The sequence below is a fragment of the Eschrichtius robustus genome, chromosome 16 (genome assembly GCF_028021215.1).
Source record: "Eschrichtius robustus isolate mEscRob2 chromosome 16, mEscRob2.pri, whole genome shotgun sequence".
Lineage (NCBI taxonomy): Eukaryota > Metazoa > Chordata > Mammalia > Artiodactyla > Eschrichtiidae > Eschrichtius > Eschrichtius robustus.
In genome coordinates, this window is record NC_090839.1 from 72511711 (window position 1) to 72537700 (window position 25990).

The 25990-nt window shown below is 39.6% G+C and overlaps 2 protein-coding genes across 5 annotated transcripts in view; one reads left to right on the plus strand and one right to left on the minus strand.

Moving 5' to 3' along the window:
* Positions 1-923: 923 nt before the first annotated feature.
* PALB2 (partner and localizer of BRCA2) lies at positions 924-24978 on the minus strand. 4 transcript variants are annotated; one of them, XM_068566192.1, is made up of 13 exons: positions 24765-24978; positions 22908-22967; positions 22668-22770; positions 19982-20182; positions 15993-16669; positions 15561-15632; positions 13683-13844; positions 12466-12551; positions 12048-12209; positions 10505-10621; positions 6296-6383; positions 3926-4074; positions 924-1378 (listed from the first exon to the last, which is right to left on the minus strand). In XM_068566192.1, exons 1-13 carry the CDS (start codon positions 24837-24839, stop codon positions 1168-1170), a joined length of 2163 nt encoding a protein of 720 aa, XP_068422293.1. In that variant the 5' UTR covers positions 24840-24978; the 3' UTR covers positions 924-1167. The 4 variants fall into 4 exon arrangements, with proteins under 4 accessions (XP_068422293.1, XP_068422292.1, XP_068422291.1 ...); XM_068566191.1 differs by having other exon boundaries at positions 15993-16816; XM_068566190.1 differs by having other exon boundaries at positions 18713-20182.
* Positions 24979-25104: 126 nt separating this feature from the next.
* Positions 25105-25990, plus strand: part of DCTN5 (dynactin subunit 5) — a 29229-nt gene continuing 28343 nt past the window's right edge. The window contains exon 1 of the mRNA XM_068565401.1: positions 25105-25243. Coding sequence (XP_068421502.1) covers positions 25196-25243 — 48 coding nt within the window. The 5' untranslated portion in view covers positions 25105-25195. The remainder of the gene's footprint in view (positions 25244-25990) is intronic.

Genomic DNA, 25990 nt, shown 5'->3' on the forward strand with positions numbered 1-25990 from the left:
ACCCTTTCAATTTAAAACACAGTATTTAAATTAAATCACTAACCTGTGCACTTCTGAGGTGTGGGGGCCTCACGGCAATCATTTTCACACCTACTATGTCAAGTACGTACTCAGTGTTTGTTCTACTGTTACTTAGATCTACTCAGTTTTCTTACCTCTTAAAATCAAGATAACATGTTTCCCAGGGTTCCTGAGTAAATTATATCTTTGTGAAAATCCATCTATTATCTATGATGTGCTTGCAAAGTATTAACTCATTTGAGGTTAGAGACAGTGAGAACAGAATTAGTATAGGAGAGAAAATTAAATCTTTTATTCAAATGTATTAAAGGGTAGTAATGAAGTTAGTGAAACCCACTACAGTAATAGCATAAAAAGGTATCTTTAAAAGAGAAGTAATGGTGCAAATAGTTACCTTATATAGATCATGAATACATACTCTTAATATACTCAAGAAAGTTAGGCAAATAAATACTTGTAGATTGGGATGAAGTTTCCAATGATACCACCAGATTAGGACTTTAAAAATTGCCGTCTCTCAAACCACTTAGGCAAAGGTGAAGATGATGTACTCAGTACAGCTGTGTTGTTGACTCTAAGTGACTCTAGTGAAAATGCAGGCACTGCTATCAAGGGTGCACGTGAGAATGAAAAAGCACAACAGCATTTCTAAATTAGCGTTTAAATAGGTAGATATGTGAAAATAAAGTATTGTAAGTAGCATAAAAAGTAATTGCGTATTAGTATACTGAGTTAACTGAAATTTACTTTTACTATGGAAGCATCATTGACTAAATATTCTAGTTGTAAAATAATTAGTTCTTGTTTCTGAAAATGATCTTTACAGGATAGGAAAAAATATGCCAAACAGGATGTATCAAAATAAATATTTATTAACATTTGAAGCTTTATGTAGATACACCTTTAAAAGCAAATGCGCAAATGTGAGGAATTACAAAAATCAACCTAAAATCCGTTTCTCCCAAGTAAGTATAAATGAACATTCAAGATTAGTAGGGCCCCTACCAACGGAGTAAAAAGTCTGCCTGAATGAATACAGGTAATTATTTTAAATGACTTTCAAATAGTCTCCTTTATAGTAACAACTCCAAAAAGTACTAAGAGGCCAAAAATATCCAGAACACGGTGTTTCAACCTTACCCTAACTTAGTAGTAGCGGTATACAAATATATTTCCATCTTTTTGTCCAGCCAGCAAATGAGAATCTGCACCTGACCATTTAACAAAAGACCAGTTCTGGTCAGAGATAGGTGGAAGGAGAGCAGTGCAATGACCTAGGAGTAAGTCCCAAATGGCAATGGTTCCAGAAGTTAATACCGCTGCTGCAAAATGATCTTTCACGTCACCTTCCAGGAACCTAACAGTAAGCAGAGAAAAGACAATTCAGATCACATATCAAAAAACAGACAAACAGAAAAAAAACATGAAAAAAAATAGGCCCAAACCATGCTCTCAGGAAGAACCAAATTACCTGGAAATAGGAATGCCTGTGTTTGCAATCCAGGACTGCTGGCCATAATGACTAGAGACCCTGCCTGTCTCTCTGATGCACCTCTGTATCCCCTGCACACCAGCTCACAGGGGCCTGCCTCCCACTCTTCAAACCAGCTGAGCTCCGTCTCACCTTATTGTCTTCGCTCTTGCTCTTCCCTCTCCTTGGCAGCTCTAACCCCAGAGCTTAGCCTGGCTGGGTTCTGGTCATCATTCAGGCCTGTCGCCTCCGTAGAAAGGTCATACCTACTCAGAGATCTGAGAGCGCACACACACGTACACTCTGCTCCCTCTCTATCGCAGCACCTCTGTTTATCTTCACAGCACTCCTCACTGTGGGAGATTCTCCTATTTCCATGTTTGGTCCCACAAAAATGTAAACATCGTAAAACAAATCTGGTTGTCTTTTTAAGACAGGGCTCTGCAGTCAGCTACTGGGGTTTGAATTCTAACAAAGTAAGAGATGTGCAACCCTGGCAAGTCATTTAACTTCATCAGTAAAACAGGGATATGATGATATGAGTACCTACTTCATAGGATTGTTGTGAAGTTTAATGAAACAGTTGACATAAAAAGCTTATGGACTTCCCTGGTGGCACAGTGGTTAAGAATCTGCCTGCCAACACAGGGGACACAGGTTCGAGCCCTGCTCGGGGAAGATTCCACATGCCACGGAGCAACTAAGCCCGTGTGCCACAACTACTGAGCCTGCGCTCTAGAGCCCGCATGCCTAGTGCTGGTGCTCCACAACAAGAGAGGCCACAGCAATGAGAAGCCCACACACCACAAAGAAGAGTAGCCCCCGCTTGCCGCAACTAGGGAAAGCCTGCGCACAGCAACGAAGACCCAACGCAGCCATAAACAAACAAACAAACAAATAAATAAATAAATTTATAAAAAAAAAAAAAAAAGCTTAGCACAGTACCTAACACACAGGAAGTGCTTAATAAAAATTAATGGTTATTCCTTACTGCCATATCACCAGCACCTTGCACAGAGCCTGGTACACTCAGCCCTCAGTGAATACTGTGAGTGAACTGAATGATATATTTTATCTCTGGCTCGCACCCACCTTTGTATAGCTGATTCCTAGCTCTTCTTTTGAAAATCCATCAAGTTTTCCTTGACAGTCTCTCCCCAACCCTCCACTGCCAATTAAGGTGCCTTTCCATCCTTTGTGCTCCCCAAAAGTGCAAGCCTCATGCCATTGTGTGCACTGAAGAGCAGTCACTAGTTGTTTCTTTTTTGAACAGAGAAAGGTTTACTGCAAAGGCCAAGCAAGGAGAACAGGTGGCTTGTGCTCAAAAACTCGAACTCACTAGGTTTCTCTTCTAACTTCCATGAGATTGGAAATAGTAGTGCTTCCTACAGGATTGGCACCAAATAGGCTTTCAAGATTTACTAAACAAATGGGTTTGAAAAGTGACAAAGGAAATGCTTGACCAGGTAGTTATCTGTATCCTCAATTTCTAGGCCAATGACTATTGTACTCTCTTTATATCCAAGAAAACAAGTGTTATGCAAGCATATATGGCAGATGAGAGTTCTGAGGTTCTTGTTGAGCTAAGAGCATTTGCAGAAATGCCACAGCTGGCTAAGTACATAGAGAGAGAGACATTTAGAACATGCCATCATCTTGCAAGCTTTGCACAAGATCCAAAGAAACACAGAAATATACATTGTAACTATCAAGGTTCCTTAACCTTGTGAGTTACTAAAGCTAACCTTTGTGGTCCTGATTTACCAGGTCTATTTTCAAACATTAATAATGGCAGTCTTTATAAATGATACCTTCAGATGTTGCTCGGTTCGCCTAATACCAGCACTACTTCAGAGCTTTACATAGCTCAGAAAACTGTTGGGATGACAATAACTATGGCATTGGTAAATAGATCTTCTCATCAGTCAACAGATAAATATTTATCAAAAGATAAATATCAACTGCCTCCATGATGAAGGTTCAGTCAAGATTTCAAAGTAAAGATATCTTTGTACATTTAAAACTTCCTTAATTTAGGTTTCATGAAAAGAACATAAATTATAGTAAGTTTTTTATAGAGAATATTAATTACTTTGTATTTGAAATAGAGAATATTAATTACTTTGTATTTGTAAAATATTAATTACTTTGTATTTGAAGCCCTGTTTTTTGGTATGGGAAAAAACAGGGCTTGAAAACACATAAAATACCTATCCAGTGCCATACTAGTGGGGATCATAGGATGTAGGGAATCTGAGGTTTGACTCAGATCTACTAAACTTCATACTTCATCCCACTTCTTAACATTCTTTACCATGATCTGTAGTATTTCATGTTTCCATTCATGTCAGTGACAAAAAAATATCTGGTTTCTGTATTTGCACAAATGCTTCTTAAAATGTCATACTCATTAAATGGCAATAACACACTTGCCTTCCAGCCTGCCCTTGAGGAAGGCAGTAGAGCATCACACCCACACTCAGGGTCGTCTTTGGGTTAATCACAATCAGCTGAAACACAGGGCTTCCCAACAACTTGCTCTCTTTGGCACAAGGGTGACTCAGAACAACAAACAGGAGCCCCTGATTTAGGAGAAAAATGAATAACCAAGTAAATCATCCAGAGTATGTGGGGAAAAAGAAAGCACTGGCAGAGACAAAACTAAAGAATTACAGGAATGGTCAACAGGCTCTTAAATTTCCAGGATTTAATCCCTGGCTCACTCTTTTCCAGGCAGAACTGTTGAGGGTATCACTGAGCTGGACTTCTGGCTTCTCCAGCAGAGGGCTCCCTGTGACTTTACAGCCAGTCTTTGCAGGCATGACTAGCTGACTTATCAGCTTCCTCCACTTTACAGCCTGCTAACATCTCATGCCATCTCTTTGGGAAAATGCTGGCATAAGAAAAAAGGGCATATAAACACATGGAGGGAGTCCTCAGACGAGAAATGTTCATCTGTAAGTTGGTTTTTGAAAATTCGTAACACATTTTCTCATAAAAACAATCTTTTAAGTGGTGACTGCATTTTCAGGCCAGTTTGCAGTAGCCTATTTATTTATAGAGTAAAAATGACCAAAAAAAGACACCATCACCTATAGTTGTTTCTGCGGGAAAATGTGTTACAGACCTCTCCTGGCTTTAAAATTACATGTTCTAATAATAACATTATCGTGTGTGAAAATGTCACACATACATGTATATATACATATATATGTACGTTGTACGTTGAAAGTAGTTATTTTGGGGGGTAAAATAGGGAAAATTAATTATAGGGCCATCTTAGGATTAATAACATTCATTTCTAATTCATCCATTTCTATCAATAGAATGACTGAATTCTTATAATGAGAATGAATTACCTTTATAATTAAAAAACAACCAAGAGTCAAAAAATGTTACATGCTATACACTTAACTAGGGGTTGGCAAACCGTGGCCTACAGGTCAAATCTGGCTCAATGCCTATCTTTGCATGGCTCATGAGCTAAGAATGGTTTCTGCATTTTGAAATGGCTGGAAAAAAAAGGAAGAACATTTTGTACCACATGAAAATTATATGAAATCCAAGTCTCAGAAAGTTTTATTGTCCAAAAAGTTTTATTGGAACGTAGCCACACGATTTGTTTACGTATTACCTCTGCTGACTTGGGGCTGTAGTGGCAGAGTAGAGTAGCTGCAACAGAGACCACGTGGCCTGCAAAGCTGAAAATATTTACCATCTGGGCACTTTACAGAAAACGTTTGCTGATTCCTGTACTGAACTATTAACTGTTATTTCTGGAGGTAGGCTTCATGGAGAAATTTTACTTCCTATCTTATACATTTCTGTGTTACATGTTTTAATATCAAATAGGTATTAATGTTGTAAAAACAAAAATGTAAAATTATTTAAATGCCTAGTAGGTATATTTAATCATTCCAGAAATAAATTCAACCCTATTATTTTAAGATGAAAAAAGTTAGCCCCAAGATAATGTGATAGATTATCTAAGATCACACAACATTTTCTTGGTGGCATACGGGATCTTAGTTCCCTGACCAGGGATTGAACTCACACCCACTGCAGTGGAAGCGTGGAGTTTTAACCAATGGGCCTCTAGGGAAGTCCCTAAGATCACACAACTTTTGAGTTCATTTCCACAGATGCTGCTAGGCTAGGGAAAGACACAATATCCTTTGTGTTCAGAGCTTCTGGGTGCTGACGCTCACAGAGCTGCCACTGCGGCTGGGCCGGTCAGTCTGCACACAGCGCTGAGCTGGCTGCTTTTGCCTCTGCTTGTGGCTCAACAGTGGATACTCAGGCAGTTACCCCTGACTCCTGGACAAATACCTTCACCCTGTTCAGATGTTAACACTGGACTGTAAGCCAAGTCTATTAACGCAATGGCTAAGAAGCTGTGTGAAGCTGTGTTGGGTTCTATATGAGAATCCTAAAGCCTCAGAGAAAAACATGTCTAGGACCATTTAATCATCCTTCCTAAGGGCATTCATTCACATCATAAATCATTTATGGCAATGTGGTTGGGAGCCAAGTCTGATAATAGGCATACTATTTCTAGGTACAAATTCACAGCTGGAAATCAAGGTTTGCCCTTAAGTCATACAGCCAGAAATTTTACCCAGTCATATTGTGCCATCACTTATTTTCACTGATAAATTCTAAGAAAGAACAAACACTGCTATCCAATTTTGAAAAAAAATAGGCACCAGGAAGGGTCAGGTAATTACTACTTACTAAGTTATTGCTCTCACTCAGAGAGGCCAATAGTAACACACAAAGTGGTCCCGGCAGATCATTACTTACCATTTCAGAATAAGCTTTGTGACAGACTGAAGCTTGGTAGGAATCACCAATGTGCATCTTTTTCAGGAGTTGACCAGTTTTTAAATTCCTTGGACACCAAAAATAAATAAGTCATAATATTCTTCCAGCAAACTGGTTTTCACATAATGTTCTCTTATTTATCACAGAATCCTTTAGGAGGTGACCAAGGGAAAAACTAAGGGACACAGCACCTTTGTTTTGTTTAGCCACCAATTTAGCTAAAAATAAAACTATAGTTTAACTTGGCCAACAGTGTAATTTAATAGTTTAGCTTTAGATCGAATCTGCTATGCCACGAGGGATAAATCTTTTCACATTCCATGAGAAAAGTTTTCCATTATCTCATTTTACTTGTATTGAAATTAGGCACATGGCATAGCTCTATTATTGTGATTTTATCACTCTTCTTGTTATGCCTATATTTTCCATGGAAGACAATGGTCAGGAAACCAAATTTGGTTAGGGGAGAGACTACACCTAAAATAGACTTATAATTACGTCTATATGTTTATATGTTTATACTATACAATATATGTTTATACTAGAGCTGGACCAAGATAATGGAGAGAAAAGATAATGTGGCTAGACCAAGATAATGGAGAGAAAATGGACTGAGATGGGATAAAAAATGGAAAAAGGAAGACAGGAGAGGGTGAATACAAAGAAGAAAAAAATAAAGTTTGTTGGAACCACTCCTTAGCTTTATTGAGGATTTGTGACATTGATTAACTGTTCTACCATGTGACTCTACTGGTGAGAAACTTTCAATTGGCTCCCCATTAGCCACAAGATAAAGTCCGGATTCTTTTTCATGGTACTTATAACCCTCAGGAATCCAGTGCTGCAACACTATATTACTCACTGCTCCCTTACTTGAAATCTTCTAATTGTCTGGACAAAATATTGTGCATATTCCTGGCTCTATATCCTTGTTCAAGCTATCCTTTCCAACGCACTCCCCATTACTGACTAATTCTCATCCCTGTATTGACAATGCCCATCTATTCCTTAAGGCCTAGATTATGTCCCATCCCCTCCCAGCTGTATGAGCTCCATTTAGACTCCATCACTTCTCCCAGTCTGCACCAGTCCACAGAAATCTCCTCTCCTCCAATTCCCTATAGTACTATCCATAGGCCTCATTTTTAATTTAATATATACTGTAATAGGGTATAATATATTCATTCAACAAATACTTTTGAAGTTTCTATGCACCAGGTACTGTGTATAAAAACTGAAGAAAGAAAACTAAGTTCTCATGTACTTATGCAAGGTGTTCCTCATATAGAGAACACCAGAATGGTTTATCCCTTACAGAGGTTAGTACAAGTTCTGTACTTAGTAATTGCGCTTTCCCCAAATCCCAAAGCACTTTGTTTAAATCTGTATCACTCTGACCTTATGTAAATTGTAAAGGAATTATATACTTTGAATTGCAAAGCAATCTTATTTCCCTACTAGATTTTAGGGGCCTTGGGACCAGAATTCATATCTGATTCATATCTGCATCTCCCACAGAGAATGGTACATAAGTAGAGACTCAAATACCTAGTAAATAATTGAAAGATGGGTGCTCGGTTAATATAGTTCGATTAAGATTAAATATTTAGACCTTCAGCAATAGTTTCAAAAAGGACCACTGAACCTTGATTATAATATGAATCACTTTAGACATCTAACAAATCAGGAGGTCAACAGGGAAGGTGAACAACTACTATATGTAAATGTAAAGTGATACAGAGCCCAAAAGGTAAATGATAGCTTTTGATAGACATCTATGAGTAACTACTCTAAGCAAGGAGCTAAGACAGACACTGAGAATAGATATAAGATACAGTACCTATCTTCAAGGACTTTCATAATACAAGGTAGTATATACTAAGTTAAAAATAAGGGCAATAGGGCTTCCCTGGTGGCGCAGTGGTTGAGAATCTGCCTGCCAATGCAGAGGACACGGGTTCGAGCCCTGGTCTGGGAAGATCCCACATGCCACGGAGCAACTAAGCCCGTGAGCCACAACTACTGAGCCTGCACGTCTGGAGCCTGTGCTCTGCAACAAGAGAGGCCGCGACAGTGAGAGGCCCGCGCACCGCGATGAAGAGTGGCCCCCGCTCACCGCAACTGGAGAAAGCCCTTGCACAGAAACGAAGACCCAACACAGCCAAAAATAAATAAATAAATAAATAAATAAATTTATTAAAAAAAAAAAAATAAGGGCAATATGAACTCAGAGAGGAAAACATCAATGAGGGTTGAGGTGCTACAACAGAACTTAAGGCAACTTAAGGCAACCTTAAACTTAGAATTTAAACTGATACTTAGACATTAAGTATAGAGGTCCCTTCCTAGCCTCAAATTCCATTGGGATCCCTTATCTATGAAATGCCAAAGGCTATTATTATTAGAAGGGGGGAACTGAAGGATGGAATGAAAAAAGGGAGTGAAGGAATAGGGAACAGGTGGCGAGGAATTTTTGTAATGAAGCATAAGCATTTCATAAGCATAAATGAAAGCTGCAGAAAGCAAAATGGGCCCCCACTGAAGGTTTTGTTTTTGGCGGCGGGAGGTAGCAGGACTGGGAGGATGGGTGTTTATAAAGCAATAGTATAAAAGATGATCTGGAGGTTGAGTATTGATTGATGGCACGGAGACCAATTACTAGATTATATGAATAGTATAGGAGCCGAACAATGAAAGTCCAGGTTACAGAAATAGCAGAAAGAATAGAAAAGACAAGTTTTATTAAGAACGCTGTCCTCAAACAAGACGTATGTGTGGAAACCCTGAGGAAAGTGCCTCAAGTGGAAACCTGCACCTCGAAGACGGCAGGACATCTGAAAACAAGGTCTTCTGGCAGATTAGGTCATGGTCAAATTCCAGAGGCTCCCTGGTGGGGAGGGGACAAAGTTTCTCTCAGGGGTCATGCTTTTCTAGTTTATTCCTAGAGGGTTAGGACTGGAAAATGCCAAACAGGCAGGTAGCAGTGACACTAACATCTTAACTTTCTCTCACCAAGACCCATTCTGGCCCCAAGGGAATAGTTAATGGAGAAGGCTTCTGAGAAAAAAAAAAAAATCAACCTATTCTCCTACTACAAATTAACCTTACAAGTGTCTGTGGCCGGGTGTGGTTCTCTCCCATAGTCAGGAAAGAGAGGTGGCTGGGGACTCTTCGACTTCAGTTTCCCTATCACAAGTGTGTTAATTTGAATCCTGTAATCATGTTTTATACATCCAGTAATTTTGGATAGTATTCTAGACATTATGAATGACACATTACATAAACTCTGCATTCTGTTAGGTTCCTCTGAAGAATATTGATTTTTTCCCCCTAGTAAACAGTGAAATTGGCTAAACTCAAATTCCAAATGCCGAAAACCCAGTTCAGTTCTTTTTGCTTTACCTGGGCTGCTTCAAGTCTGTCCTGCATACATGCAGTTTAAAGGTCAGCCAGATATTTAGGTAGAGAACCAGAGTTTAGGGCTCCTTCTCTGGCTCTCTACTTTTTGGGATTTTTCTTCCTTGTTTTCTAGCTGCTGTAGTTACCTTGATTTCTATCCTTCGGTCCTTTAAGCCAGCAGGACAGAACATTTTCTATCAGGCTTTTAATAACTGAGTGTGCAGACTGGGGCCTGCCCGCTGAACAGGAAACTCGCCCAGTGACATTTCCTTCTTCTAAGTATTGAACTTCCTCCAACATATTTCTTTTTTTCTTGCTCTCTAGTGCTTTCAGATAGTTGATTTTTATATTTTGTGCAGAGTTCATAGGTATTTTAAGTAGGAGAATTAGTCTGAGAAAGGTACTCAGCCATTAACTGGAAGCAATACTTTTTTTTTTTTTTTTTTTTTGTATTTTGGCCGTGCGGTGAGGCATGTGGGATGGTTCCCCGACCAGGGATCAAACCCGGGTCTCTGCAGTGAAAGCGCCAAATCCTAATCACTAAGCCACCAGTGAACTCCCAGCAGTAGATTTTTGTCAACAAAAAAAAAATTTCATTTATTTTAAAATTGTCTGCTTGGACTGTCTGAATTAATCTTGTTAAGACAAGTATATAGCATTTGATAGTAAACAAACAAAAACACAATCATATTTACAGAGTCTCTTATTTAATCTTAATAACCCTGTGAAATTAGAGGTAAATCCTTATATTACAGATGAGGAAACTGAGGCCCTCGAGGGAAAGCTTACCAAATAACAATGTTGTTCATTACAGTGGTACCAAGCAGAGCTTCCTGCATCCCTTGAACCTCAGCAAAAGTTAGTATAGTCTCTTCAGGGTGCATCAAAAACTGTTTTTCTTTGCTTCTGCATTAAAAACAGTATTAAAAATCAGCACTTTCCACCAAAGCAGTTTCTAAGCAGCTCTTCTACATATTATTGAACTATGCATAATAAACACTAACCTAATGCCAGAAAAAAAATTTCAAACAGAAAACACATGTATTCTAAACTTTCTACAATGAACATTTATTACTTTCATATTACCTACTTGGATATATTGCAAGCACCTCAAATTCATCATATCCAAAATTAAACTCACCAGCTCTCTCTTTAAACCTTGTGTTTCTTTCTGCATTGCTATCTCAACTAACCGTTCCACCACCCACCCAGGTGAGCAACCCAGAAACATGGACTTTATCCTTGTGTCCTTCCTCTCTATTTACTCAATCACCAAGTCCTAATGACTTTATCATCTCATCTCTCTCAAATCCATCTGTTTCTCCCCATTTCCACTAATGCTTTCCTAATTTAAGCAAACAATTATTTATCTCTTGCCTATTTTACTGCAACAGGTCGTGGATTAAATAAGACAAACAAGGTCCATGCCCTCCGTCATTAGGAAAGACAGATAAATAATCACAATAGGGCTTCCCTGGCGGCGCAGTGGTTAAGAATCCGCCTGCCAATGAAGGGGACACGGGTTCGAGCCCTGGTCCGGGAAGATCCCACATGCCATGGAGCAACTAAACCCGTGTGCCACAACTACTGAGCCTGCGCTCTAGAGCCTGCAAGCCACAACTACTGAGCCTGTGAGCCACAACTACTGAAGCCCGCGCGCCTAGAGCCCGTGCTCTGCAACAAGAGAAGCCACAGCAATGAGAAGCCCGCGCACCGCAACGAAGGGTAGCCCCCGCTCGCCGCCACTAGAGAAAGCCCACGCACAGCAACGAAGACCCAACACAGCCAAAAATAAATAAATAAAATAAATAAATTTTAAAAAAATCACAATAAAGTGTAATGAGTGTATGACAGACATAGAGGATGCTATGAGTTCCATTTTTAGCATGTTGAATTTGAGGTATCCACGAGATGTCTAATAAATAGGCACGCAGGTCTAGAGGTTGAGAAAGAGCTCAGAGTTAGAAATATATGTTTGCAAGTAGCCAGCATCCAGATGGTACCTGAAGCAATGGAAACCGAGTTTGTGAAACCAGAAAAGGGTATAGGATCTTGAGGTATCTGTAATACTTAAAGGACACACAGAGACGTCAAGGGAGACTGAAGAACAAACTACACTTGCTGAGCCTCTCTGCTCCACTGCCTTCTTCCCTGCCATGTCTGGCTCCACCTCCCTAAACTGCTTCTATGTTATAGCCCAGTATTGAGGCAGAACCTGCTATACTACACATACAGCAGAGAAAACAAGATGCTACTGATTCAACTTTCTCTGAAACCCTGTGATAAAATCATTCTTGATCTAATAGTTAAAATCAACCAATGCTTTTCTTACCCTCCATCTTCTGCAAACGTCATGATTTCTACTTGTTGATCACAAAGGGTCCCACTGCTACTGACTAGCCTCCTCTTTGTCAGGCCAAGCACAGCTTTTATATTTCCAGAACTCAGGAGCACTTGCTTTTCACTTTTGCCATCAGGAGAACAAAGTAGTGCCCTAAACCAAATATAAGGAAAAATGCGGAGAAGTCAGGAATAAGTCTTTAATATTAAAGAACTAGGTTCAAACTTTATAAGGAAACTTTAGTCAGGGATGTCATTGATAGTTTTGTTTGTTTGTTTGTCTTTTAACAAATCTCTCTTTAGACTTAATTTAGATTCTTTCAAGACTCAAGACTAGGTTATAACTTGTGCTCAAAACAAGCTGAGAAAAATCAAGGGAAAGAAAAAAATACTCCTTGAGAATTACATACCTGATTTCTCTGATTTCCAAATTTCCCAAAGCCACACACACAAGATTACAAACATCAGGCACTAGAACTATCTGTAATACTGGGACCTAAATAAAACAAAGCAGCCAAAATTATATTTGGTTGTTTCATCTTTAATTAATCTAAATTTTCCAAAATTTGTCACATTCCTTTCTAGTGTCATTATACCAGGATAGTTTCCAATATTTGAACAAATGTGAAAATGTTCAGCAAACACCCTATTTTTATAAGCTTAAATCCAAATAAGCTATGTGCATAATAGTGTTTATTGTGGCATTTATTTAACACAATCTATGCTCTAGCAATGGGAGAATAATTAAATAAATTCTGGCATGTGGATGAATGGAACAATATGTAGCCATTTAAAGTAAGTTTATTCACTGAACAAATATTTATTGAGCAACACTCTGCAAAGCACAGTGCTAGAAGCTGGGGGTATACTGGAGAACAAGAATGAAATTTGCCAAGACAGTAGTAGATCTTAAGCATTCTCACCAAGAAGAAAAAAAGGAAACTGTGAGGTGATGAATGAGTCGATTAACTTGATTATGGGAAACGTTTCACAGTGTGTACGTATATCAAATCATCACATGTGTACATCACAAATGTACGCTTTAAATATATTACAATTTTATTTGTCAACTATACCTCAATAAAGCTGGAAAAATAAAATTCAAAATAAACAAATAAGTAAGTATGAAGAATATGTAGCAACCAGGAAACATGTTTATACGGTAAGAAAAGGCAGGCTTAAAAATTTTAGGCACACCAAGATTGCAACCATGTAAGATATGTACGAAGGTAGACAAGGACAGAAGAAAGTATATACAGAAAAAAAGCAGAAATAACATTTTGGTGAGAGGTAAGGAACAGGGGTATCAGCAAGTTTAGAAGTCAGAATAGATATGAAATTCCAAGCTCCTCCAGCAGGTCTAAGGTAAAAATCCATCTCTGGATAAACATGATAAAGCAAATAAAGCACAATGTTAATTGTAGAGACTAGATGCTGGGTATATGGGTGCCCCCTGCACCACTTTTCTGTATGCTCGAATATTTTCATAATAAAATGTTGGGGATAAACCGCATCTCTCTGCTCTGTCTTGCATAGTCATAGATCCCATATTTTTGGTAAGCTGCACATCTATATTACCATGCAAATGATTGGAAAGATCTCTTTCAGTTATAATATTCTGACTTACCTCTGCGAAGTGCCAGGAATAAATTTTTTCCCACTGCCAAGTATCCAGAGGTTTCCAAAGAGAAACTACGTATTCACAAGCAGTTATGATACACCGCTCTTTGAAACCAGCTATTTCCCACCACATGGCACTCACATCCACAGAACAGGAACCTGAAGGATTCTGACACAGAATGGCAACAACAGTTACGTTAAAGGGATCCTTGGGGGCTGTTTAATAAAAAGAATAAATATGAAAAGTAATGGATTACAAGGATTAGATGAAATACCAACTAAATGTAATTAAAATTTTATGCAGGTCAAAAGAAAGAGCTTTGTGGGTCTTAGGTAACTACAATAATTGTCCATACACACTTACAATGATAGATTTAAAAACATGTAGCTCCAGACTGGAAAAGATTCAGATTTAACCACAAAAAAATAGACCATAAGAACTAACTGGAACGTTAGTCCCATAAGAACCTTTGGAAATGAAACATTCTGATGAAGCACCCATGGGTTGAAGAGGGAATAAAACTGAAACAACATATTATTTCTAAACGAACATGCAGAATGTGGTGGCCAAAGCAGTATATCCCAACCCCCCGAAACAAAAAAAACCCAAAAACCTATAATTATAAAGGTATTTATAAAGTAAGCAAGCAGCTCAAGAAGTTAGTAAAAGAACAATGAAATAAGCACAATGATAAACAGAAGGAAGGAATTACTAAGGATAAAAATAGAAAAAAAAAATGAAATAGGAAATCAAAGAACTCATTTAACAATCAACACAACCAAAAACCAGTTTTTTTGGAAGACCTATAGGATGGACAAACCTCTTAAGTCTGATATAGGAAAAAAATACTTTTATATAGAAATGGGGAGTGAGAAGAGAGAGGCTTAACTGCATATACACAGACCAAAAAGCTATAAGAATAATAAATAACTTTTTACCTACAAATTTGAAAATATGAATGAAATGGTTGATTCCTTTAAGAAACTAAGTTATTAAAATTGATTTATGAATAGCTTTGAAACAACATAGGTATTATTATGTGTCTTTTATAGAAAAGGAATCTGGGGATCAGAGGCTAAATGATTTGTCCCACGTCACACAGCCAGTGATCTGCAGAAATAGTTTATGTGGATTTAAAGCTCTTTCTTCTACACCAGTTGTTCTCAACTAGAGGCAATTTTGCAACCCTCCCCTGGGGGACAGTTAGCAATATCTGGAGACACTGTTGGTCATCAGTACTGGGAAGGGGGTGTTACTGGTAGAGACCAGGGCTGTTGCTAAATACCATACAATACACAGGCCAGTCCCCTACAAGAAAGAATTATCCAGCCCCAAATGTCAACAGTACTGAGATTGAAAAACCCTGCTCTACACCATCCTACTTCAAGTATAAAAAGTTAAGCAGGACAGGGGTCTAATCCACTTCTCAGGATTTACCAAAATATCATTAACAGAATATTATAATTTATATTTCTCAGAACCATATATAACACATAGCATATGAAAATTAACCATTCACTATGTCATAACCTAGAACTGCTACCCATTTTCTTACAAATCACCATAAGTGATTCTTCTAGAAATACTACATCATTTGGGTAGGAGAGTCATGAATGACCCCCCCTCTCTCTGTCAAAATACCTGATTTAAAATTTAGATATGGAGAGTTAAGTTGTTCTTGGCAATAGCTTGACATATAAACTTCTTCAGAAGATCTCAAAATATATTCACAGGTAAATATTGCGGAAAACAAAGAATTTAAATCTGTTTTTCTGAATCTATTCTATCAAGTTTTTCTAATGATCAAATTCTTCTGCATTTTCCTATCAATTCATCACATTTTTCACATGTAAGTCACAAGACATAAGTTAACAGCCTTCTGACCTTTAACTTTGAAACCAATTGTAGAGTGCCTGGGTTTAAGCTATCACAAGCAGGAACGTCTGCTATTTCAGTCTGTGGAAACAAAAGTCACATAATTAATTTATACTTTATGTATGATATCTGCCTGCATCACTCACTCATCAAACTATTTCCTATGTTTTATTTTCTATGGTAACAGCGGCAAAGTTCCAAATGCAACAACTTCATTGATAACAAAGAGAATAGGATCCCTTATATTTAAAAATATATATTCTTTAATTAATCCTAATTTCCCCAGAATGAACTTAATGTTTATAGTGAAGCCATATCACAGAAACATGTTTAAACATTTTTAAACACTGAGGAACTGATGTGTAAGGTGGTCACGCTGTCCATATTCACTAAGATACTTCATTTCTTCAGAGAAAATTTCACAAAGGAAGCAGTCTGTACCTGTTCAGTGGAATGTTTCCGTGATTCCTGGCACGTGTTTCCACGGAGCTGATTTTCTTTGTAGGTTGATGACTCGACGGGTAGAGGTGTTGCTTGGGGACCAGAGTCACAGTCACAGGAAGGCTGTCCTTCCCTTCCTGCCACATGCAGGCTGCTATCTAATTTTGGTGGGCTGCTCCAAAATTGTTTATGATCACTAGCAAGGCTGACTGTGGCTTTTAAGTGAGAAAGCTGGGGTGTAGAGCAAGCTTGTCCAACAACCTCTGCAGACATCTTTTCTCCATGGGCTTGGGAGCCAAAAGCTGGAGTAGAGCCTAAGACGGGGAAAGCGGGTGAGCACAGGTCTGCTGTCGGTCTGTCATTATCATCAGATGCAACAGTATTTACAGGAGTGAAAAGTAAAATGGATGAAGAAAGGCCCTTCTCCTGAGGCTGGCTTTTTTTGCTTGGCATTTTAGAGTGTGCCTTTCCTGGCAGGATGATCAGTTCCTCTTTCCCATCCTCCTTTTCTATAGTGATTTGTTTAGGGTTCAGTTCCTCCACAGCAACACAATTTCCCCCTTTAAGATGTCCCTCTCCATACGTTTTTGATCCAAAAGGCTCCATCAGCTTTTCTGAGCAAGACTTCAGTTTTTCAAGCTTAAGAGGCCCAAAGTCTTCATCAGGTAACTGAAAGTCTGTGATTTTGAGAAAAGGCGACAGGTGCTTTAAATTTAGCATTTCATTCTTATGAAATGAAGAACTGAAAGCATCATCATCCAAAGATAAGTACACGTAATTACTGTAAGAAAGGGAGTCCTCTTTTTGACAATGACCTTCCTTCTCTAAAACAGAAAGCAACAGAACAAATACCCAACAAGAGACATTAATTCCCAACGAAGAGTGAGATTCTAAACTCCAATATAGTGCAGAGTTCATTACTTTTCCCACCCATGACTCTGAAATCTCAGTGAACAGTTCAAAAATCAGCCATAGGTTAGTGGTTAACTAGCAGCTCCTCCTGCAGGAGCAAAATCAATGTGGTGCTGACAGCACTAGCTAGAAGGGAGACGGGGGTCGAGTCCCAGCTCTGCCACTGATTCGCTGTGTTACCTTGGGCAAGTCAATTCACATCATTTTCCTTTGTCCCTCCTACGGGAACTGGACTAAGAATCTCTAAAGTCCCTTCTGATCCAGAACTATGATTCCAACAGGCTACCAGAGTACAGTCTACAAAATGCTGGCCCTTCTCACTGAAGAAAACTTAGTCCCCTTTTCAAGCAAAGAGTAATTTACTAGACTTAAAGCGACAGGAATTCTGTATCACTCAAAGTGTAGCTGCATCCAACACCTAATAAACAGATAAGAAAGCTGTGGTTCATGTATACAATTGAATATTATTCAGCCATAAACTGATACAAGCTACAATGTGGGTATATCTCAAAAACTAGCTAAGTAAAAGCAGCCAGACACAAAACGTCACATATTGTATAATTTCATTAATATGAGATACCCCAAATAAGTAAGTCCACAGAGATAGCATACAGATTGGTGGTTGCCGGGGACTGACGAGAGGAAATGGGAAGACACTGCTTAATGGGTATGGGGTTTCCCTTTGGGGTGATGAAAGTGTTTTGGAACTAGACAGGGGTCATGGTGACACAACATTGCGAATGTACTAAATGTCACTGAATTGTTCACTTAAAAAGGTTAACTTTATGTTATGTGAAGGTCACCGCAAGAAAAAAAAATTTTTAATGTACCTGCAGGTTACTGAAATCACAGATTATTTCAAAGTATACAAAAGAACATTTCAAGTTTATTATTAGATTGCAGTATATTCCCATTCCTTTGTTTTCTTGTTGGCCTAAAAAATGATGATACAAAAGTCATGATTATTTTTAAATTAATTAATGAATTGTAGCTCACAGACCAAAGCCTGCGTCCAGTGGTATAGAGCAGCTGGCTGCCTGCTGTGTAAATAAAATTTTATTGAGACGATCACATTTACATATTGTCTATGGTGACTTTCACACTATACTCATGTAGCTGTGATGCAGCACAAAGACCATACTTCATATCTGGCCCTTTACAGAAAGTTGCTGAGCTCTCACACAGAACTGGAGTGAATGATCTAGATTTTGTGCTCAGCTTATCAGATATAACTCCTGAGTAAATGAATAAAGAAGTTTAAATTATAACATGTCACTTGATATCCTTCAAAATCTGTGTCCTACAGACCTCAGAGAGACTGAGGTATTAGATATTTTACCCCCAAAAGTGGCTCAGAACAATTGCATTTTGCTAGACGATCATCCCTAAGAGTTTGTCAGTGGACTCTTACTCTGACACAGATTTAATGTGATTTCAAAAACATTCCCTATATTAGTTACTTCTCCCCATGGATAAAAGATTGTATGGTACCTGAATAAACACTAATTTTAGGTAAATATCCAATATAGTTTCCTTCTAAGTGTCAACTTTTTCAACCATATTTGTGAACTCTGGCACCATCCAGCTAGGGGTGAATTCTGACTCTGTCATTTTAAAGATACTTTGATCTCCTTGCCTTAGTTTCCTCATCTGTAAAGTGAGGATAAAAACAGATTCTACCTCACGTACAGTTGGTGTCATGATTCAGTGAGTTAGTATCTGTACAACATTTAGAAAGTGCCAGGCACATAGTGTTAGCTACCACCACCATCAACCACAACTCAATTTACCTTTCTCTCTCTTCTTACCATGAATAATTGCTTTTTCATTCCGATCTTTGTGCAAGGTAACTTCTTCCTTGGACCTATTAACACCTGATGTGCCAGAAGTTGGCAAAAGTAGTTCATGGTGATCTAACAGAGGGGTGCAGGCTGACTTTCTTCTTCCTTTGCGTTTTCTACCAGATGGCTGGGTAACCGCCTTCCTAGAAAAGTCATCTTTAGTGGGGCCAGCGGGAGAGTTGACTTCAGTTAACAAGAGAAGTTTCTGAGGACTTTTTGAACTTGGTTGTTCTGCATATGTGTCTGACATCTTAATTTCACTTTGGTTAGTTTCTTCATTGGAAACGTTTAACTTTTTAGCAGATTCCTTATTTTTATTTTTAAACCCATTTTTTCTGACACCCAAATGACTTTGTATTACAGCCTCCAGTGCTACTTTCCTCTGGCAATTTGACATGCGTCGTGTTGTTCTAACATAATATTCTGCAGGAAATAGAAGGCCTTCAAGCACTGTGCAAGAATGTGTTTGATTTTCTGTAGAAGCAGGAGAAAGTACTTCTAGGCTAAGACTCTTAGATTGACTTAGAACTTCTTTTTCCAGAGGACTTTCATTTCTACCACCAAGAGCATTATTGGGAGATTTAAAAGACATCTCTGTGTGATTTTGTTCTTTTAAGTTTTGGTTTTCATTTGCCACTAAGTTATCGTAGGTGAGTTCATTTACAGAACATGAATTATCTGCCTCCAAGTTAGGACTTCTAAGCGGCTGGCCACTTGCAGTTATACTTCTGTTTACCTCTGGGTTATCTGTAAAGACAGTCATTTTTTCTTTTTGTGTCTCTAAGTTTACAGGCGAAGCAGGGCTAATGTTTTTTAAACTGTGAGTAGTAAGTTCACAGTTACTTTTAGGAGGCTTATGCTCAAGGTGCTGACCACTACTGCTGACTGACGGAGCATGCAAAGGAAGAGTAGTCACCCTGGGGAAATTATTTCCTCTTAAGAGTGCATCAACATCTCTCTGTGGTTTGGCGTTTGGTAGAATTAATACACTCCCTACATTATTTCCTGTAACTGGAGTTGGAGAATCCGGAATGTCAAACTTAGGACTTGACAGGTAAGTTCTTATCTCAGTTACAGGTGTCTTAGGATTTTCTCTATTGATTTTTTCCTGTTCCTTTAGTCTTTTTCCAGAGAGTATGAGCGAATCAACGTCAAAGAAAGACTCTCTCTCCTGTGAAATAAATGTTCTCTCCTGTTTCCTTCTTCTCCCTAGCAGCTTACTCTCCCGTTTCTTACCATCAGGGCCACTGACCCTGCAGGGAGAATGTTCTTGGATATCATCTGATCTTTGTGTGCATGATCCTTCTGCTGGGACTCGTCCAGGGCTAAAGGACTCAGGCTCAAGGTCAAGTGTGATAGGTGTCTTTTCTCCAGTTTCTTTATCGACGTGGGTGTTGATTTGTAACGTGTCACAAGGAGATACTTTATTTTTAGGTTCTGAGGAGAAAAAAATTATATAGTTAATATTTTCCTTTTAAAATGACATAAAAACTACCCCATATTTATTTTTAAATATTACATATAAATACTACAAAACATTTATTTAAAAGAGAGTCAATGGTATTTCGTTCAGACAGATCAAAGCTCAAGTTTTTAATGATCTGATGAACTATAATAATACTAAGTAAATGTAACAAAAACGGAATTGTGCTGGAAGAATGATTTTTAAACTGAAAGATTATCTATTCTTTATTGCAATCATCTTTTCTCTTAGTTTTGTCTTCCAGCTTCACTGAAGTACAACCGACAAATAAAAATTGTACATATTTAATGTGATGTTTTGGTATATGTATATATTGTGAAATGTTGCTACAATCAAGCTAACATATCCATCATTTCCCATAGTTACAATTTTTTGCGTGTCATGAGAACACTTAAGGTCAGCTCTCTTAGCAAATTTCAAGTATACAATACAGTATTATTCCTTTTTTTTTTTTTTGGGGGCCGCACAGCACGCAGGATCCTAGTTCCCCGACCAGTGATCGAACCTGTACCCGCTGCAGTGGAAGCATGGTGTCTTAACCATTGGACCGCCAGGGGAGTCCCTACAATACAGTATTATTAACTATTGTCACCATGCTGTATGTTAGATCTCCAGAACTTATTTATTATGCATAACTGCAACTCTGTACCCTTTGACCTACATCTCCCCATTTCCCCCGTATCTCACCTAATTTTTTACTTTGTGTATCTTTTTTGGCTCAAGTAATTTTCATATCACTTTTCTTTTCTTTTTTTTTTGCCGCACTGCGCGGCATCTGGTATCTCAGTTTGCTGACCGGGGATTGAACCCGTGCCCCTTGCATTGGAAGCGTGGAGTCTTAACCACTGGACCACCAGAGAAGTCCCTCATACCACTTTTCTACTTCATTAGCCTCCAATTTTATGATTATAAATTACCTGACTTCTAACATAAGAAATGATTATTGTTTTTTATTAAAATATTCCCAGCCAGACTTTTTTCTTTGTGCATACATAAATAATTTTAAAAGATCATCTTTCCAATATTTAAGCAATAAATATAATTGCTAAAAGTTAAGAGAGGAAAAGAGCAACTAAATATGCAATCCAACTGAAATACAATTTATTGCTCACAGAATGGGAGAAAATATTTACACATCATGTTATCTGATAAGGGTCTAATAGCTAGAATATATGAAGAACCCTTACAACTCACCAATAAAAAGACAAATACCTAATTAAAATATCGGCAAGGACTTGAATAGATATTTCTCTGAAGAAGATATACAAATGGTCAACAAGCACACAAAAAGATGTTCAACATCATTAGTCACTAGGAAATGCAAATCAAAACCACAATTAGATACCACTTCATATCTACCAGAATGGTTATAATTTTAAAAATAGAAAATTACAAGTATTAGCAAGGATGTGGAGAGACGGGAACCCTTGTGCATTGCGGTGGGAATGTAAAACAGTACAGCCACCGTAGAAAACAGTTTGGCAGTTCCTCAAAAAAGTTAAACATAGAATTATCGTATGACCTAGAAATTCCACGCCTAGGTACATACCTGAAAGAACTGAAAATATATGTCCACATAAACACTTGTACATGAATGTTCATAGCAGCATAATGGCCAAAATTCATAATAACCAAAAAGTAGCAACAACCCAAATGTCCATTAACTGACAAATGGATATACAAATTATGGTACATCTATACAACGGAATATTATTCAGCTGCAAAAAGGAATGAAGTACTGATGCATGCTTAGATGAATGTACAGATGGATGGATGACAGTTGAAAACTTTATGCTAAGTGAAAGAAGATAGTCACAAAAGGCCACATACTGTATGGTTCCATTTATATGCAATGTCCAGAATAGGAAAATCCACAGGGACAAAAAGTAGGTTAATAGTTGCCCAGGGGTTAAGGGTAGGATGGGCACAGGGTTTCTTTTAGGGGTGGTGAAAATGTTCTGTAATTAGATAGTGACTAGGTTATACAACTTTTTGAATATACAAAGAACCACTGAATTGTACACTTTAAAGAGTCTAGGGGCTTCCCTGGTGGCGCAGTGGTTGAGAATCTGCCTGCCAATGCAGGGGACACGGGTTCGAGCCCTGGTCTGGGAAGATCCCACATGCCACGGAGCAACTAGGCCCGTGAGCCACTATTACTGAGCCTGCGCGTCTGGAGCCTGTGCTCCGCAACAAGAGAAGCTGCAATAGTGAGAGGCCCGCGCACTGCGATGAAGAGTGGCCCCCGCTTGCCGCAACTAGAGAAAGCCCTCGCACAGAAACGAAGACCCAACACAGCCAAAAATAAATAAATTAAAAAAAAAAAAAAAAAGAGTCTACTGCTACTCCTTATCTTCTGACTGTGAGAGAAAGAACCACAGCCAAATTTACCTGGGAAATGAATAATAAAGCAAGTATAAGTGAATGGGCTAGCTTTACCTGTGTCGGTTAGCTGTGTTGAAACTTCCTGCTGGAGCGAGGAATCTTGTCCTTCTACTGTTCTCTTAATGGAATTCTTAAACTTCTCAGCTCTCTGGGCACGCTAGAGAAAACAAAAGCAGCTCACGAAGCAATTTTACAAAAAAGAAATAAATTTTGGTTAAAAGCTTTATTAAACAAAGAGCTGTTTTTATATTCTTTGCACCACAACACCAATTTGAGAGGATAAGATTCACTTACCTGAAGGCGGGCCAGTGTCTTGCTGTATTCCCTTTTCAAGAATGCTAATTTTTCCTTCAACTGGAAGAAGAAAAACACCAAACAAAACTGAGCAGGTGGAAAGGAGGCATCAGAGAGAAGGGATGCAGTGCCTATCAGACACAAGCGTGCAGCGCCCAGCAGGTCTCTCAGCTAGAGGCAGTGGAGGAAGCGGCCCTGACTCATTCTACTTTCAGTTCTCACAGAACATCAAGCTCTCTAATATCTCAGCATCTCTGCATAAGTTGTTCCTATCACCTGGAGCATTTCCTCCCCAACTCACTTTGCTAATTCCTACTGATTCCTCAAGCCTCAGCTTAGATTTTTATTTCCCTGGGGTAAACTTCTAGGTCCTTCTCCAAATCCAAGTTAGGCATTCCACCTCTCCTCTGTGCTTGCTTTATCACAGTACTTATTACACATATTGTCTGTTTACTTCGCTGTTTCCTCCCATCTCACTGTGAGATCCTTGAAGGTAGCAGGGGCTGTCATTCTCAGACAGTCATTCAACTAATGAATCAGTCATTGGTCCAGGTATCTCCAGCACCTAGAACAATAACTGATACCCACCGTGTGTCAGTTATAGTTCCAGCTGCTAGGTATACACAGTGGTCAAGACCCCTGCTCCTAGGCAGCTTACACATAGTGAGGGGTACAGATAATAAACAAGGAAACAAATAAACAGGTAAGATGATTTCACATGGTAATCAATACCCAGACAAACAGGGTGATGTGAGAGTGTCTGGGCTACAGGAGAATGGACTACTTTAGAGACAGTGGTGAGGAAGGCATTTCTGAGGACTACCATTTGAGCCCAGACCGGAAGGAGGAAAGAGCTAGCTTTGGGAAGATCACAGGGAAAGCAATTTGTCCAAGATCACACAATTCATAAACGGCATGATTCACACCTATGCAGTCTGTGCTCTTAACCTCTATGCTAGACTGCTTCTCACAGCTTCCTACTTATCACCATTCTTATCAACGTCTGGGAATTAGCTTGTTGACTTGTAAATGACCTCTGTCACCCCCACTGCAAGGCAGGATGGGATAAGAGGACTGATGAGTTATTGTGAATGAAGAGTTTCAGCACGATGCTTGGAAGAGCCAGCACAAGATGCATTCAAGTTAACAACATTCGCCGGCCCACGTACAAGGTGGCATGTGTAAGGATATTCAGGGCAGCACTGTTGTAGAAAGAAAAGCTGCAAACAACCTAAAAGGCTCTCGACAGAGTAATATGTAAAGAAAAGGCGGCACTTCCACGCTGCAGGATACTATAAAGAACTTTTAAAAATAAAGTAGGTAAACATGGACTAATGTGGATGTTAAACACAGAGAAGGAAAACGGAAGTTGCAGAACCATCCGGATCATACCTTTTACGAACATTCACCTTTCCAAAAAAATGTATTAGTTTTTGGTGGTTAAAGGACACAACCGCACCCCTCCACACCCCCACCGCCCGTTCAACACACGCACGCGCGCGCACACACACACAGGTGCACAAAAAGGTCTGAAGTCCAGATTGTTAAGAGATTTACTTAAGGGGGTGGGGTGGGAGAAGCCAAGATTGAGAGTGTGCAAGGTGGGCTGGGGAGGGTGTCAAAGCGGACTTTAGCTTTATCTACAGTTTTACATTTTGTACTTTTGCATTTCTGCTGTAAAGAAACTTTGTTCTTCAAACGCCATCTCCCACACTTTCACTTCCTGTGCCCCCTCAGTCCAGAGAAGATGGTGAGAGGTCACTGCCGCCCTCGGACGGTGGAGGAAACAAACACATGCCTCAAATCCTGGGAAAGGGGTTCAAAGTTCTGAGTCAACCCTTCCCGCATCCCCGGCACCTTTTCCTTCTCCTCACAGCTGAGGGGCTTCCCAGGAGGCTCTTCCATCTGGCCGGCGGCCAACAAAAAGAGCATCCGTCGCTGGCCCCGGGCCTGCGGATACGAGGAGCCCGCCTGGCCCTAGGCCCCGAGGCTCCTGGGGAAGGTACGGGGTGCCCGGGATCCAGTCTGCCCACGGTCAGCCGGCCCACGCGGGCTGGGCGCGCCAATCACCCCTATCAATTACATCCGCCACTCGGCCTGCGCACGCGCAGCCAGAGACCGCAGAGCAATGGAGCGAGGCCACCTAGCGGAGAGCCGAGCTATGGATGAGACTGCAGACCTCCCAGAGCGGAAGTGGAGGAGCAGCCGGAAGTAGCCAGAGTCTCAGGCGGAGAGACAGGCTGACGGGCTTTGACAGGAGCCGGAGCTGCGCAGAGGAGTTGGTGGCCATGGAGTTGGGCGAGCTTCTCTACAACAAGTCCGAGTACATCGAGACGGTGCGCGTACCAGACATCTGCCCTCCCCTCTCCAACCCAACGTTCCCTGAGGCCGCCGTCTCCATCCTGTCCCTGCCCCACCCCAGGTCCCTTTGCCGTTTAGTCCGAGATTACACAGTGAGAGTTCATGTATGGTCTGGCTTTGTTATGTATTCCTTGCATGGCCAGTTTAGGCTTTTAAAAATGTATTCCTGATTTCCTCGTAGAGATAAACCCCCTTCCAGAAAGCAGGACAAGCCTCATCCATCCTGATAATTACAGCTCTGGGCTTCAGGCCTTTTAAAAAAAATTGTTTTTAAAAACTAACGTGTCATAATTTATTACTACGTGCTAAAGACTGTTAGGTTCTTTTTTGTTGTTGTTGTTAGGTTCTTTATAGTCAATACAAACTATGTAGATGTGTGTAAATTGCTCGAAACCGGGTTAGTGCTCAGTCAGCATTACTCTTTATTTTTTCATTAAATTCTCACAACTCTATGATATTGGTAAAGCCATTATCCTGGTTTTAGGGCTGTAAAACCGAAGTATAGAAATGAGAATTTGTGTTCCTGCTGCCGCTAGGCTATAGACGTACCACATCCAATTTCTGGGTCTGTTCCTTGAATCCCTAAGTGCCTAATTCATCCTTGCTTTTTTGATATCCTGACTCGTTCCTTTGCAGACGACACCCCATTGCAAGTCCTTTTCCCTCCAGTATGAGGTTTTTTGGTGGAAACCTGTAGCCCAGAACCCACTCAGTCTGCTCAC